Below are 12,952 nucleotides of genomic sequence, written 5' to 3'. Positions count from 1 at the left end.
CTCACACTGCTGTGATCATTTCTCTTAATTAAAACAGTCGCTTCGGATGAGAACATACCATATAAAACATTTAATTTTAAAGGCGTTGTTGTTAAGGCAAATACGATTTGAATATGGACACAGACCAACAAATTCTGCACATTATAGCTGGCAGAGGGAGGAGTGGCATTCAGTATCTAAATATCATATGAAAAATATTTTCTTTCTTGTAACTGATACAGTCTAGCACATTTATCCTCTTGAATTATTCCATCAAAACCAAGTGATGCCAGGCAATCCAGATCTTCATGATCAGTTTCTATGTTTATCTTATCCTACAGGGCATAAATCTCCAGTAATGGTTTTGGAAAGAAAAACCACTTTCCATGCAACTATGTAGCATCTGTCCACAATTGCATCCCTACTGTTCAAGCAGTACATCTACTTGTCACTTCCATTTCAATCATAAATAAAAAATAAAAATTGTTAAAAAGAAATAAATACCGTTTAAACTATTTCACTTTGCTTCAGAAATAATATTTTGATGCATTCCTTTAATAATTTGTTAAACTCCAATAATAAGGTAATTTTGTTATAAAGGAATAATAAATGCTATACAATTATTAAAGTTTGGGGTGAAATATTTACTGAAAATGTACAGAAATTAATGACTTCTCTTATGGAATGAAACCACTGGAAAATATCCTCTTTGACTATATGACATACACAATTGTAACTTCTCAAGTTTTTTATTATTAAAAATACATTGAATCATTTAAAAATTAACACAAATAGGTCATTTACCGCAACAATTTGACTTAAAACTGTTTATGGATAGTGTGGTTAAGTGGAATACATTTTAGGGAACAAATTGCTGAGAAACAATGTTGAATCCATGAAATAAGGTAATGTCTATTACTGTGCGAAATGATAAGTTCGATAAACAGGATTCCAAATTTTAAAAACTCAGTGGCTGATTATTTACAAGACATACCCACATTATATGACATTTTGTTTTCCTCTCCTTTTGAGCTTCTCTAATTGAAAATACTTAGATGGACATGGATGACTCTAACATATCTAATACAGTTCTTTTGTTATTTTGCATTCAGAATAGGTTGCAGCTCTGTAGGTACAAAAACTGCTTTCGATCACAATCTGATTGCATCCTCCTGGCCTTGACTGCCTTACAGAACACAACCTCTGTCTTGTTTTGACCGACCTGAGGCTTCTCATAATAGAAAACAGATACTGTAATTGTTTTTTTCTACTAATATTTTACTGAATTGAATATTGGCTTCACTGAATTGATCCCCTGGTTTAATCAAAGCCGTGAAACCAAGTGTGAATGTAGATGAAACCGTGGCAAACACAAGGACGGGAAGAAGCCAGGTCTCAGCTTTCTTCCTTTTTCCCACAAACGTCTAAAGCAATCTACCAAACTTTGGATAACAGAAATGGATGTGGCCTGTGTCTATGGATAGAGCAACCCAATTTATCACTCTCTTGGTCAATCAAAATGATTGATAAAACCTACAGCGTCTCTGCTGGACTTCTAGTATTATTAAGCTGCAGCGTCAGCAGCGAGTTCTTTTTGTGGCATAGGGTGATCTTTACAATACACCTGAACCTTTTATTGAACATCATGTTCTTTGTGTTCTGGGGGAAAAAATCTTAAAGTAAATTATTAAAATCCCATAGAGAAAATTCCAGCTTCACGTGTAAAACCAAGTAGCCTGTGGACTGATTTCCAATTTGTACCTTTTATTATGAAGGTGCCTTCTGGAACTAAATCTATATTTGTGTTTCCAACAGTGGAGAGTGATGTGGAGTGGTAGTGAGTCACTGGAAACATATGTAGTTTAAAGTAGAATTTTTTTTTCAAAATAATTTTGGTGTAATGTGTCCATTAAAATGTTTTACTTAAAGTTTGCCTTTATTCTAAACTGTTCAAAGCACTCATTGTTTGAACCAAAGTTAAAATATAGACGTACTGTGGCATGAAATTCAAAACCACTAGAACATGTAGCTAAGGTTAACAATAGGAACATATCATTCAATATCGGATACCTCATTGAAACTTTAAAAAAATGTACCCCACAAACCAAATGGTTTTGCCAAAGTCATGGACAGAACCTTATTCTTGATTTATTTTCACTAAACTCTGTATGTGTATGTGAATGTGCATATGTGGGCGTGTGTTCAACACAATCAGAGAAAGATAGAGTGAAGATTTTTACAGGCAAATTAGTTCGTATACCTAGAAGCATAAATCTGCATCAATCATTGGCATCATTGACTTCAATGGAAAACAACCATTACTTTTGCAAATCTACCTACTGTAGAGTTGTTTTGGGGTTCAATTAGATCTCCGGGTATTCCTCAGAGTAGACGTGAATGTGGGTGAAAGGTGAGTATTCATAAATGCTCATGAATAATTATCAAGTAGCTGCTTAGATAGTATTTGCTCTTCTCTAATTAAAATACAGCTTTGTACATGAAGTGCCACTGCTAAGTGGTTTACTAATAAAAATTATGCACCCCTGGAACACACTCTTTAGGAACGGAACCTTATTGCTTATCCAGATGGCTCATCATTTGTATTAATGACAAACAATTTCTTGAGTAAATTTCCACCAACTGCTCTCCCTTTACTTTTATTACTCAGTGAAACATATCTGAAACAAAAATATAATAGAGCATGGCATACACATCACAGAATTAAAGTAGGAGATTAATTAAAGCTGACTCCAGCTGAAGGCAGAGCCCCGGGCAGTGACTCTCAAGCCTATCTGCACATTGGAATTAATTGAGGAGTTTTTTAAGAAAGGCTAATGTCTGGGCCTGACCCCAAACCAATTAAATTGGAGTGGGGTGCAGGCATTGAAATATTTAAAAAGCTTTCCAGGTGATTCTAATGGGTAGACATGGTTGAACACACTGAGATAGATCATAGAACTGAGAATGCACTATGCATTAACTAATTTGCTCATTAGTTAATATATATGTGTACATATAAGATATTAATGTGTGTGTGTTCACATGAGACAGACACAGAGAGAGAGAGAGAGAAGGAATAGTGTTAGATTTTAGACATTGAGCATTGCTGAAATATGTTCAGCAGAACACTAATTGTGTGAGACTTTAATAGCTGTTGTCTGAAAACCCTATGTAAGCAGAAGCCCATTGGGGAAATATGGAGTTAAGTTAATAGGCTTCTCTGCAGGACTTCTTTGGGACTTGAACACTTCAAGCATACTATAAACTTCAACTATTTGAAGATTACCTCGGGGCTCACCACACTGCTCCAAGTGGTTCTCCGACAAATCAGTTATCCCTGATTTCCATATAATGATATAATGCCTATGAAACGGCAGGTACAGGAGGTTGGTGAGGGGATAGCATCTCTCTTGTTTACTTCAGTTTTAAAAGTCTAGTTTATTTTGTCTTCTCAGAATCTATAATTGTAGAGGCCTTTCTTTCCTACCATTCTTTTTTGGGAAAGGTCATGTTTACTCTTTTGCTAGCACCATGACTGACTCTTACCTTGATAGAGGATACTACCTCTGCCGATAAGCTAATCTTATTTTAAAAATAGAGGACTTGGGTGCTTGGTAGCCACCGCAGAGAAGGGTTGCTTTCCTTACCAGAGCCCCACATTGGGACCCGCAGTCAGCACCCAAGAAGTGGACGGGGCACACATTCGCTACCACCCACAGCTACCACCTGGCCCAGGCTGCCATATTTGTTTTTGTTTGTATTTCTTTTTTCACCCTTCTATTTCCCTTTCCCCTTCTCTTCCTTTTCTTTTTTTTTTTTTTTAAATTTTTTATTCTGTTACTATTTCTTAAAGGAATCAATCATCTTTCCTTCTCTGGCTTCCTTAGATATTTTAAAATTAAAGTATATATAACAAATTTTAAGCAAATATAAATTTCAGCTACTTCACATGTATAAAGACATTGTTTTACACAAATGAAAAACACTTTCTCTTTTTACAACTTTTATTTTATTCTGTTACTCAGAACAAAAAAATCTAGTATTTTGATGGGTTTAATTCATGACTATATTCTCCTTTAATGTAAATAATTACTACTTTGGGATTTGAAGAATTGGTCTTCAAAAAGGAGTCTATCGACTACAAACTAACTGGCTAAATTTACTGACAAATCTTATATAATAATATGCTAAGATCAGGATTGAAAAACACAAATTAAAAAAATTATTTTTAGTATTTTGTATGATACCTTGTACATAAAATATATCCCTCAATTTAAATAGAAGCCATGCCCAAGAGTTAGAAACATAACCTCTGGTTAAAATGCTCTTATTTTAGAGCTTCAGTCACTCTATCAAATTGTTCAATATTTTTCAAAAAAAAGTTTGTTTTCTTGTTTAGTAATAAACTTCTAATCAATATGCTTTCTTTTTTCATATAAAATTATTCATATAGTCCAAAACCAATGATTAATGTATAATTTCTACCAAAATAATAAGCCTTTTTCAAATAGTTGTAATGATTCAGAATGAAATGCAAAGTTTAGAGGTTCTGACAAACTGACAGCATGGCCTGTGCTGGAGCAGCTCCTGGGGCCTCACACATCTGCCTCTGAATTCCCACTGGGCCTCATAAAACTTGTGGGGATTTTAACTCTTAATTTTCTGAAAGAGCTGTTGTAAGAGTTAAAAACTATATAGAAAAATAATCTGACTAATAGTAGGAGCTCAAGAAATTGTAGCCACTATCAATTATTAGCAGAAAACTACATGAAAGCATTTTCCTAGTTTACGTATCTGGGATTGGAGCTTTATAGCTGGACAGCCACAATGATTAATTTAAGCCTTTTCCTGGTCATTAAAATTACTCAATTCACTCTTCTCTAAAGTAATCTGATAGATGGTTTCAAATGCATTAATTCTCCTTAATAAGCTTTGTAACATTTCCTTTTAATCATCCTGGTACTCTACAATGAAAAAGATACACCTCCATTACGAAACTTATTTATGTTAAACGGATTTGGTGATAAATTCCACTATGGAAAAAACAATGGCACATAAAATTTATGAAGAGTTTATTGTTTCTAAACATAATAGAATAAATAATATTGAGTCCTAAGAGAAATACAAACAAAAGAGGCATCAAGTGAAGTTTAGAAAATATATACTAATAAAATTTTAAGTTTAGCTTTCTAAGAACCTTTGGAACTGAAAATAGCTTGTTATTAAACCTGAATTCAGACCCTGGTTTTGTGTGAACTTCTATGAGCTACTTATATTATTTAAGCTCAGAGGTGATATTACTTAACTTACAGAGATTTTGAGGGAAAAGTCATTAAATGTATAGTTTATATGCTCAAAATTCTTAATTATGTTGCCACTCCCCATTTTATTTCCCCAAAACAGGTTTTTTAAGACTGTTATTTAAAGAAGACCAATAATCATGCTATCTATAAACACAGAATCCAATATGATTGTAAGAGGTATATTATACTAGCATCTCATTATTTAATGATGCTATTTGTTTTTCTGTAGAAACCTGAATAGCATTATGCTAGAATTCTGACACGTAGCGAAAATAAATGCATTTCCTTGTTCAAATTTTTAAAAATATCAGATCAACAGCTGGTAAGTCCCTGAAATGATTTTGGAAAGTTCAACATCATTGTGAAAAGGAGATACACAGGGTAGGAGATGCTTTAAGATAGAGGTAGATATTTAACACATGTATGATTTTGAAATCTATGTGTAAAACAACTGAAAATAATATTTTATCATATTTGTGTATCAATTGATCAGCGGACAAATCAATATTGATATCTAATAGCTATCACATGATACAGTGTGAGTGAAATTACATGGATCCTGTCCCATACTTAGACTAATATAGCAACCGTTACCCATTTAAACATCCCCAGTCCTTTTCCCATGATGTCCAATTAAAACTGGTCCTTCATCATCAAGAGGTAGACTCAATTTACCCACCTCTCTGAACCTGGGCATGCTTGTGATTGCTCCAACCTACAGAGGAAGTAATACTTTGTGACCTCTGAAGCTAGGTTATCAAAAAAGCATCCAGCTTCCGCATGTGTTTCTCCTTTGGGGAAGCACTCTAGAAAAATCATCCAACAAACTGCGAGAAAGCCCCAACTAGCATGTACATAGAAGCCATAGCGAGAGACCAACATGGAGAGACCAACGTGGAGAGACTCATGCAAAGAGGAGCTGAGGCCCCCAGCCAACAGCCAGTGTCACCCTCTAGATTCACGATTGATGGAAGCTTCACATGGCATTGGCCTCCGACACTCCAGTTATCTAGCTAAGGCCCCAGATATGATGGACCAGAGACAATCTGTCTCCGTATGCCCTGTTCAAATACTTGACCCAAAGAATTGGTGAGCATAATAAATGTTTATGTGTGTCATTAAGTTTTCAGGTAATTCATTATATAATCATAAATGCTGGAACACTAAAAAATATGTAGGACTGGAAAAGAGAAGAATTGGTGCAGAAGTGGGAACATATTATCTGGCCAGAGAAAATCTAATTTATAAAAAAGGAATTTGCCCTTTTAACATTTGTACCTTACCTGCCATACCATAATGTCTATGTAAACTTTAGTGCCTAGAACAGGGTCTGGAACTTGGGGCATATACAATATATGTTTATTGAATGAATGAATCCTAGATTACTGATGCAACTAAGCCAGAAAAATGAATCCTATTAGGTACTGCTCCCATGCACTTACAAAGCACAGAGTATAGCAGTCTCAATTTTCTCATCTGTGAAATGTGATAATGCATGTGAAGAGTATGTGGAAAAAGTCCAATTAAGAGAAGTTGATTTACTATTCCATTTTTCTTTCTATCATCTCTAGCATCATGATTTCACAATGAAGGGCGTTAAAATATTTCTTGAGGTTGAGACTGCCAAATTATATCATATCGTTTCATAAAACTTTAGAAGTCAAAGTATCTCAATTTTTCCAAACTCTGAGCACACAGCCCAAGCCCAGGTCATCTGAAGTGTCCAGTAAATTTCAGTTGTTAGAAAACAGTCTGTAAGCAGGGAAATGATTTGAATTCTTGACAAGTCTGATGAAATCGATTTAGATAAAGCCTGGCTTGAAGATAAATTATGTATCACAATTCTTTTTTGAGATGGATTTTCACCCTTGTTGCCCAGGCTGGAGAGCGGTGGTGTGATCTCCGCTCACTGCAACCTCCGCCTTCTGGTTTCAAGCGATTCTCCTGCCTCACCCTCCCGAGTAGCTGGGAATAGAGGCACCCACCACCACGCTGGCTAATTTTTGTATTTTTAGTAGAGATGGGGTTTCACCATGTTGGCCAGGCTGGTCTTGAACTTCTGACTTCAAGTGATCCGACCGCCTTGACCTCCCAATGTGCTGGGATTACAGGTGTGAGCCACTGGGCCCAGCCTATGTATCACAATTCTATCTTCTGCAAAGGGAGCTTTTATTTTGAACAAATGTGTTCTGTCTCCAATTCTTCAATTCTCTAAGTTCTTCCAGCATTTTTCCCTTTCCTTTCCTTTCCTTTCCTCCCTCTCTCCCTCCCTCCCTCTCTCTCTCTCTCTCTCTCTCTCTTTCTTTCTGCATGGTCTTGTTCTGTCACCCAGATGGGAGTGCAGTAGCGCAATCTCATCTCACTGCAACCTCAACCTCCCAGGTTTAAATGATATTCATGTCTCATTCTCCTGAGTGGCTGGGACTACAGGCATGTGCCACCATGTGTGGGTAATTTTTGTATTTTTAGTGGAGACAGGGTTTCACCATGTTGGCCAGGCTGGTCTCAAACTCCTGGCTTCAAGTGATCCACCTGCCTTGGCTTCCCAAAGTGCTGGGATTACAGACAGAAGCCACTGCACCTGTCATTCCAGCATATTGTTAATATGTAATTTTACTAGACATCATGGCTTTAAGAGATTCACTACATGCCTTTGCATGTATGTGTTTAGTGGGAGAATGTAGGGAAATTATTTGTAGGTTAAATGATTTGTTTCCATGACTTTGCTCATTGGTGCAGATCTGCAGAGCTCTGTAATAACATGTTTAGAGAGAAAAAATTCTATCATTTATTATAGTAACACTTATATAATCTTAAATTTTTCTCATTGATTAAAAATGGCACATGATGAACTATTTTAAACATATTCAATCATGAAGGGAATAATGTAATAACCTCCATCAGCCATCAACTAACTTCAACAATCATCAGTAAGTACCAACCTATGGCCACTTCTGCTTTTTCCATTTCCTTATTGTCCTCAAAGGCGGACTCATTTGAAGCAATTTGCAGATGGTATGCCCTTAAATAGGTAACCACTTTAGTATAATTCTCTGAGATACAATAACTTAGAGAAACACATTTTTTAGTATCTTTATCACACATAATCCAATAAATAATAATTTTTAAAAATGTCATCAACTGTCCAGATTGCACATTACTTTAATTATAACTTTTATACATAATTTAGCACATTAGGGCCCAAGAATGCCCACACATTCAGCTGTTGTACATGTCTTTAGATAGGTTTTAATCTACAGGTGCCCTCCTTTCACAATTTTTCTCTGCATTTTATATGTTGAAGAAGTCAGTTGTTTGTCCTGTACAGTTTTCCACACACTGAAAAGTACCACTGGAAGTACCAAATTACTGCTGAGCTATGTGAACTATATTTTTTACACTAGTATTGTACTTATTATAAGAAATAATTTTGCTATTGTGAATAGTGCCGCAATAAACATACATGTGCATGTGTCTTTATAGCTGCATGATTTATAATCTTTTGGGTATATACCCAGTAATGGGATGGCTGGGTCAAATGGTATTTCTAGTTCTAGATCCCTGAGGAATCGCCACACTGACTTCCACAATGGTTGAACTAGTTTACAGTCCCACCAACAGTGTAAAAGTGTTCCTATTTCTCCACATCTTCTCCAGCACCTGTTGCTTCCTGACTTTTTAATGATCGCCATTCTAACTGGTGTGAGATGCACTATTCACAATAGCAAAGACTTGGAACCAACCCAAATGTCCATCAATGATAGACTGGATTAAGAAAATGTTGTACATATACACCATGGAATACTATGCAGCCATAAAAAATGATGAGATCATGTCCTTTGTAGGGACATGGATGAAGCTGGAAACCATCATTCTCAGCAAACCGTCGCAAGGACAAAAAACCAAACACCGCATGTTCTCACTCATAGGTGGTAATTGAACAATGAGAACACATGGACACAGGAAGGGGAACATCACACACCAGGGCCTGTTGTGGGGTGGGGAGAGGGGGGAGGGATAGCATTTGGAGATATACCTAATGTTAAATGACGAGTTGATGGGGGCAGCACACCAACATGGCACATGTATACATATGTAACTAACCCGCATGTTGTGCACATGTACCCTAAAACTTAAAGTATAATAATAATAAAAAGAAATACTTTTGAATAGAAATGATTAGTTAATTCTGCTATGGTCTGAATGTGTTCCTCCACAATTTGCCAAAGTGATGGGATTAGAAGGTGGGGCCTTTGGGAGGCGATTTAGGTCATAATGGCGCCACCATCCTGAGTGAGATTAGTGCCCTTAATAAAGGAAGCCCCAGAGAGCTGCCTTGATCCTCCCTCATGAGTGGATGTGGCAAGAAGGCAGCATCTATGAAGCAGAGAGCCCTCACCAGACACCAAGTCCACTGCCATCTTGATCTTACATTTCCTGGCCTCCAGAACTGTGAGCAATAAATTTCTGCTGTTTATCAATTACCTCCTCTAAGGTATTTTTTTCTAGCTGCCTGAATTGACTAAGATAAAGTCAGAGAAAATGCTATTAGAATTTCCTATTAGCTGTAGTATCTCATCTTTTAGATGAGAATCCATTTAATCTTTTGGAGCTACTGGAGGAGACTGAGGTTGGAGATGCTGAAGTTTTGGAGTGTTTCTTAACATCTCCTCAAATGTGTCCCTACTCTAAACAATTGTCAAGCTTCCTGTGGAGGAACAATTGTCATTTATTCCTGAACAAGAAGAACCACTATGAAATCCACTATGAAGACTTTTTTCTTACAAGTTTATTCTTCTTTAAACTTCAATTGAAAACATGTTCGTTGAACTTTTATTATATACAAAGCACAGACACAATTTCAACTCTGCCGGAGTTGACATTCGAGTGAAGAACTGATGGATGGGTCAATAAGCTCAAAACAGAATAAAAAACATATTATAAAAGCACTAATATTCTTCTAGGTTTGATTCTGAATACAGCATTGATTTGTTAAGCATTTTGTTGCAAGTTTGTAGTGGAATAAAAGACAAAAAGTCCAGCTTCTGTTAGCAACACAGAAATCTAAAATGTATCGCTCAAACCAATGGTCTTAAAAAAATTACATGCAAATTTGCACTCGTCAAAAGATGAGATTTGTACTTATCATAAGATGAGATTTGCACTCATCACAATGGAAATAATTTTATTCTTCTAAATGACTCCTAGTTGCTTTTGTACACAATAGCAAAGCAAACCTGTTAAAAATTATATATATATGTGTGTGTGTGTGTATTTCAAATTTTTTTCAAAATTTAAGTCCCAGAATTGTTCTTGAGATTTTTACCCATAAATGCCTAAAGCTAGCTTTTGGCATTTAATAGAGACTGGCTCTTTAGATGTGAAAAAAATGCCATTACTATTATACAGAAATCTCAGGCTGTAAATGTATTCCAAAATAAATCATAAAAATATTTAGCAAAAGAAGGACTAATAAGGGATTTACATAATTGTAGTAAAATAAATATGTTTCAGTAAGAAAATAACTTAAAAGTTTTGCACGTATTCGTCATTAGGACACTCTATTGACAATTATGTCTGGGTGTGGAGTTGCAGCTTGTGAGGCAAGTCCCCTAGCAGACTTTAGAGGACATCATTCCATCTGTAATTTCTACATGTCGCTTACCAGGAGACGGATAAACCAGTGACTCTCATTGCAGACATGAAAGCTTGCCTGTTTTCTAAGATAATAACATAAGGAATCTCTACTGATGCCAGACAGCTTCAAACCCTTGAGCTGAGAGATGCACCTTCTTAAGCACCCTGCAGACCCACATATATTGTCATATATTCTATTGGTCACACTGAACTGCTTTCTTCCTTATGTTCATCATTACTTTTCTCACAGTAAGCAATAAAAATAAACACATGAAGTATCTCCTTTTCTATTAATCCACAGAAAACTATGAAAGGAGAAGAGATCTATTGCCTCTATAGTTCTAGTTCACACTAGACATTTTGTGAAGTTTTGTAAGGAACGTGGTTCGTGCTGACTCACCCTGGATTAGGTAAGTCAGCGTAATTAACATCTAAACACAGGATGATGCAGAGCTTTTCTAAAAATAAAATTGGCCAATTTTTAAGTTATTAAAGTGCTCCCATTTGCAACAGTAATGGGTAGGTATCCATCATTTCTTAATCATATACAGTATGAGAGTAACTGACACGAGAACCTGTTTAATTATGTTTAATCTCAGAACTCTGTAAGTCTATTAACCTGATTTTACAAACAAGAAAACCAAAGTTCACTATAGAGTCTTCATCTTGGCCAAGAAATCGACGCTAGTAAAAGTCACAGACTTGCATCTCAAACACATTCTATTTAATTGTTTATCCTACCACACTACCCACCTTAAGAAAATAAAGCTAAACAAATTACGTAATTATGAAAATTCCTCCCAAATGCTATGGAGTGGTAATTCTTTCCGTACTATAATGTAGCTTGGTTTTCTATTTTTTCATGTTTACCTTCCTACAGGTTGACTTTTCCCCTCTGTTTGATAAGGAGAGTTGTATTTCTACTGTCTTTATTAACACTTAGTTTTTAGGTATACGTAATAAAACTATTCATGCAGTGCTATTAAGATGACTACATAATTTAATACTTTTAAAATGCCCCAAATTATAGATGGATTAAAAACAACCCATGACTCTCTAATGTATTTTTATGATTTTCCAATAGTCCTATGTATGAATGTCATATGGAGATGAATCTACAAATAACAGCATGTAGCATAACAGAGCATTTTCATTCTGATGTTTAGCCAAGGTTTTTGAAAGCCTTTGCCTTATTTCAAATATTCATGTTCTCCCTTCTCTCTGACCTAGTTGAAATAGCATTTCCATTAGCACAACTCTGGTCTTCATCTTGCACTGTCTTTTAAAACAAGTGATTCTGCTTTCAATGTGTGACTATGCCAGTTGTTTACAAGACCACATAAAATGGTTAATATATTGATAAACCAGAGATATTAATTTTAAAACATTAGAGTACTTATTTTAATTCCATATTTGTAAGTAGTTACACTGTCTTTACAGAATTAAAAAAAGAACTTAGTTTCAAAAGCCATTCAAGTTCACACAATTTTAAAAGAAAGACTACTTACTTGTTCAAATTCATTCTTTTGAAACTCTTCAAAACCAAAAATGTCCAATATTCCAATATCCAATGTCTGCATGCTGAAACAAAACAATACACCAGGATAAATGGGCATCCTTAAAACTCCTTCATGACCCTCTGCTCATTCTTCAGGTCAGAAGAATCCAGCCACTTAGCACATTGCTGCCAATTTGGACTAAAAATGTGAAATAATTATTTTAGAGTCTCATTAAAAAAACCTCTGAAAGTTAGCCCCCTCCCCAAAACTGTTATTTTAATGCTTTGATTCAAACACATGCACATTTATAAAAACGCATCATCTTGTAAATCTGTTTAAGTTCCTTATAGATGCTGGATATTAGACCTTTGTCCAATGCATAGTTTGCAAAAATTTTCTCCCATTCAGTAGGTTGTCTATTTACTCTGTTGATAGTGTCTTTTAATAATCTGTACAACAAACTCCCATGATGCAAGTTTACCTATGTAACAACCTGTACATGCACCCTTAAACTTAAAAATTTTAACAAACAAG

At 35.6% G+C, this 12,952-nt stretch overlaps 1 protein-coding gene across 1 annotated transcript in view; it reads right to left on the bottom strand.

The window, feature by feature from the left end:
- Positions 1-12,952, bottom strand: part of MYO16 (myosin XVI) — a 585,697-nt gene that overhangs the window by 203,168 nt on the left and 369,577 nt on the right. The window contains exon 21 of the mRNA XM_024925327.4: positions 12,428-12,500. Within this exon, the coding sequence (XP_024781095.2) occupies positions 12,428-12,500 (73 nt within the window). The remainder of the gene's footprint in view (positions 1-12,427; positions 12,501-12,952) is intronic.

The sequence above is a fragment of the Pan paniscus genome, chromosome 14, assembly GCF_029289425.2.
Source record: "Pan paniscus chromosome 14, NHGRI_mPanPan1-v2.0_pri, whole genome shotgun sequence".
NCBI lineage: Eukaryota > Metazoa > Chordata > Mammalia > Primates > Hominidae > Pan > Pan paniscus.
The sequence above is the reverse complement of the archived record's forward strand: the minus strand, read 5'-3'. Positions and strand labels throughout refer to the sequence as shown.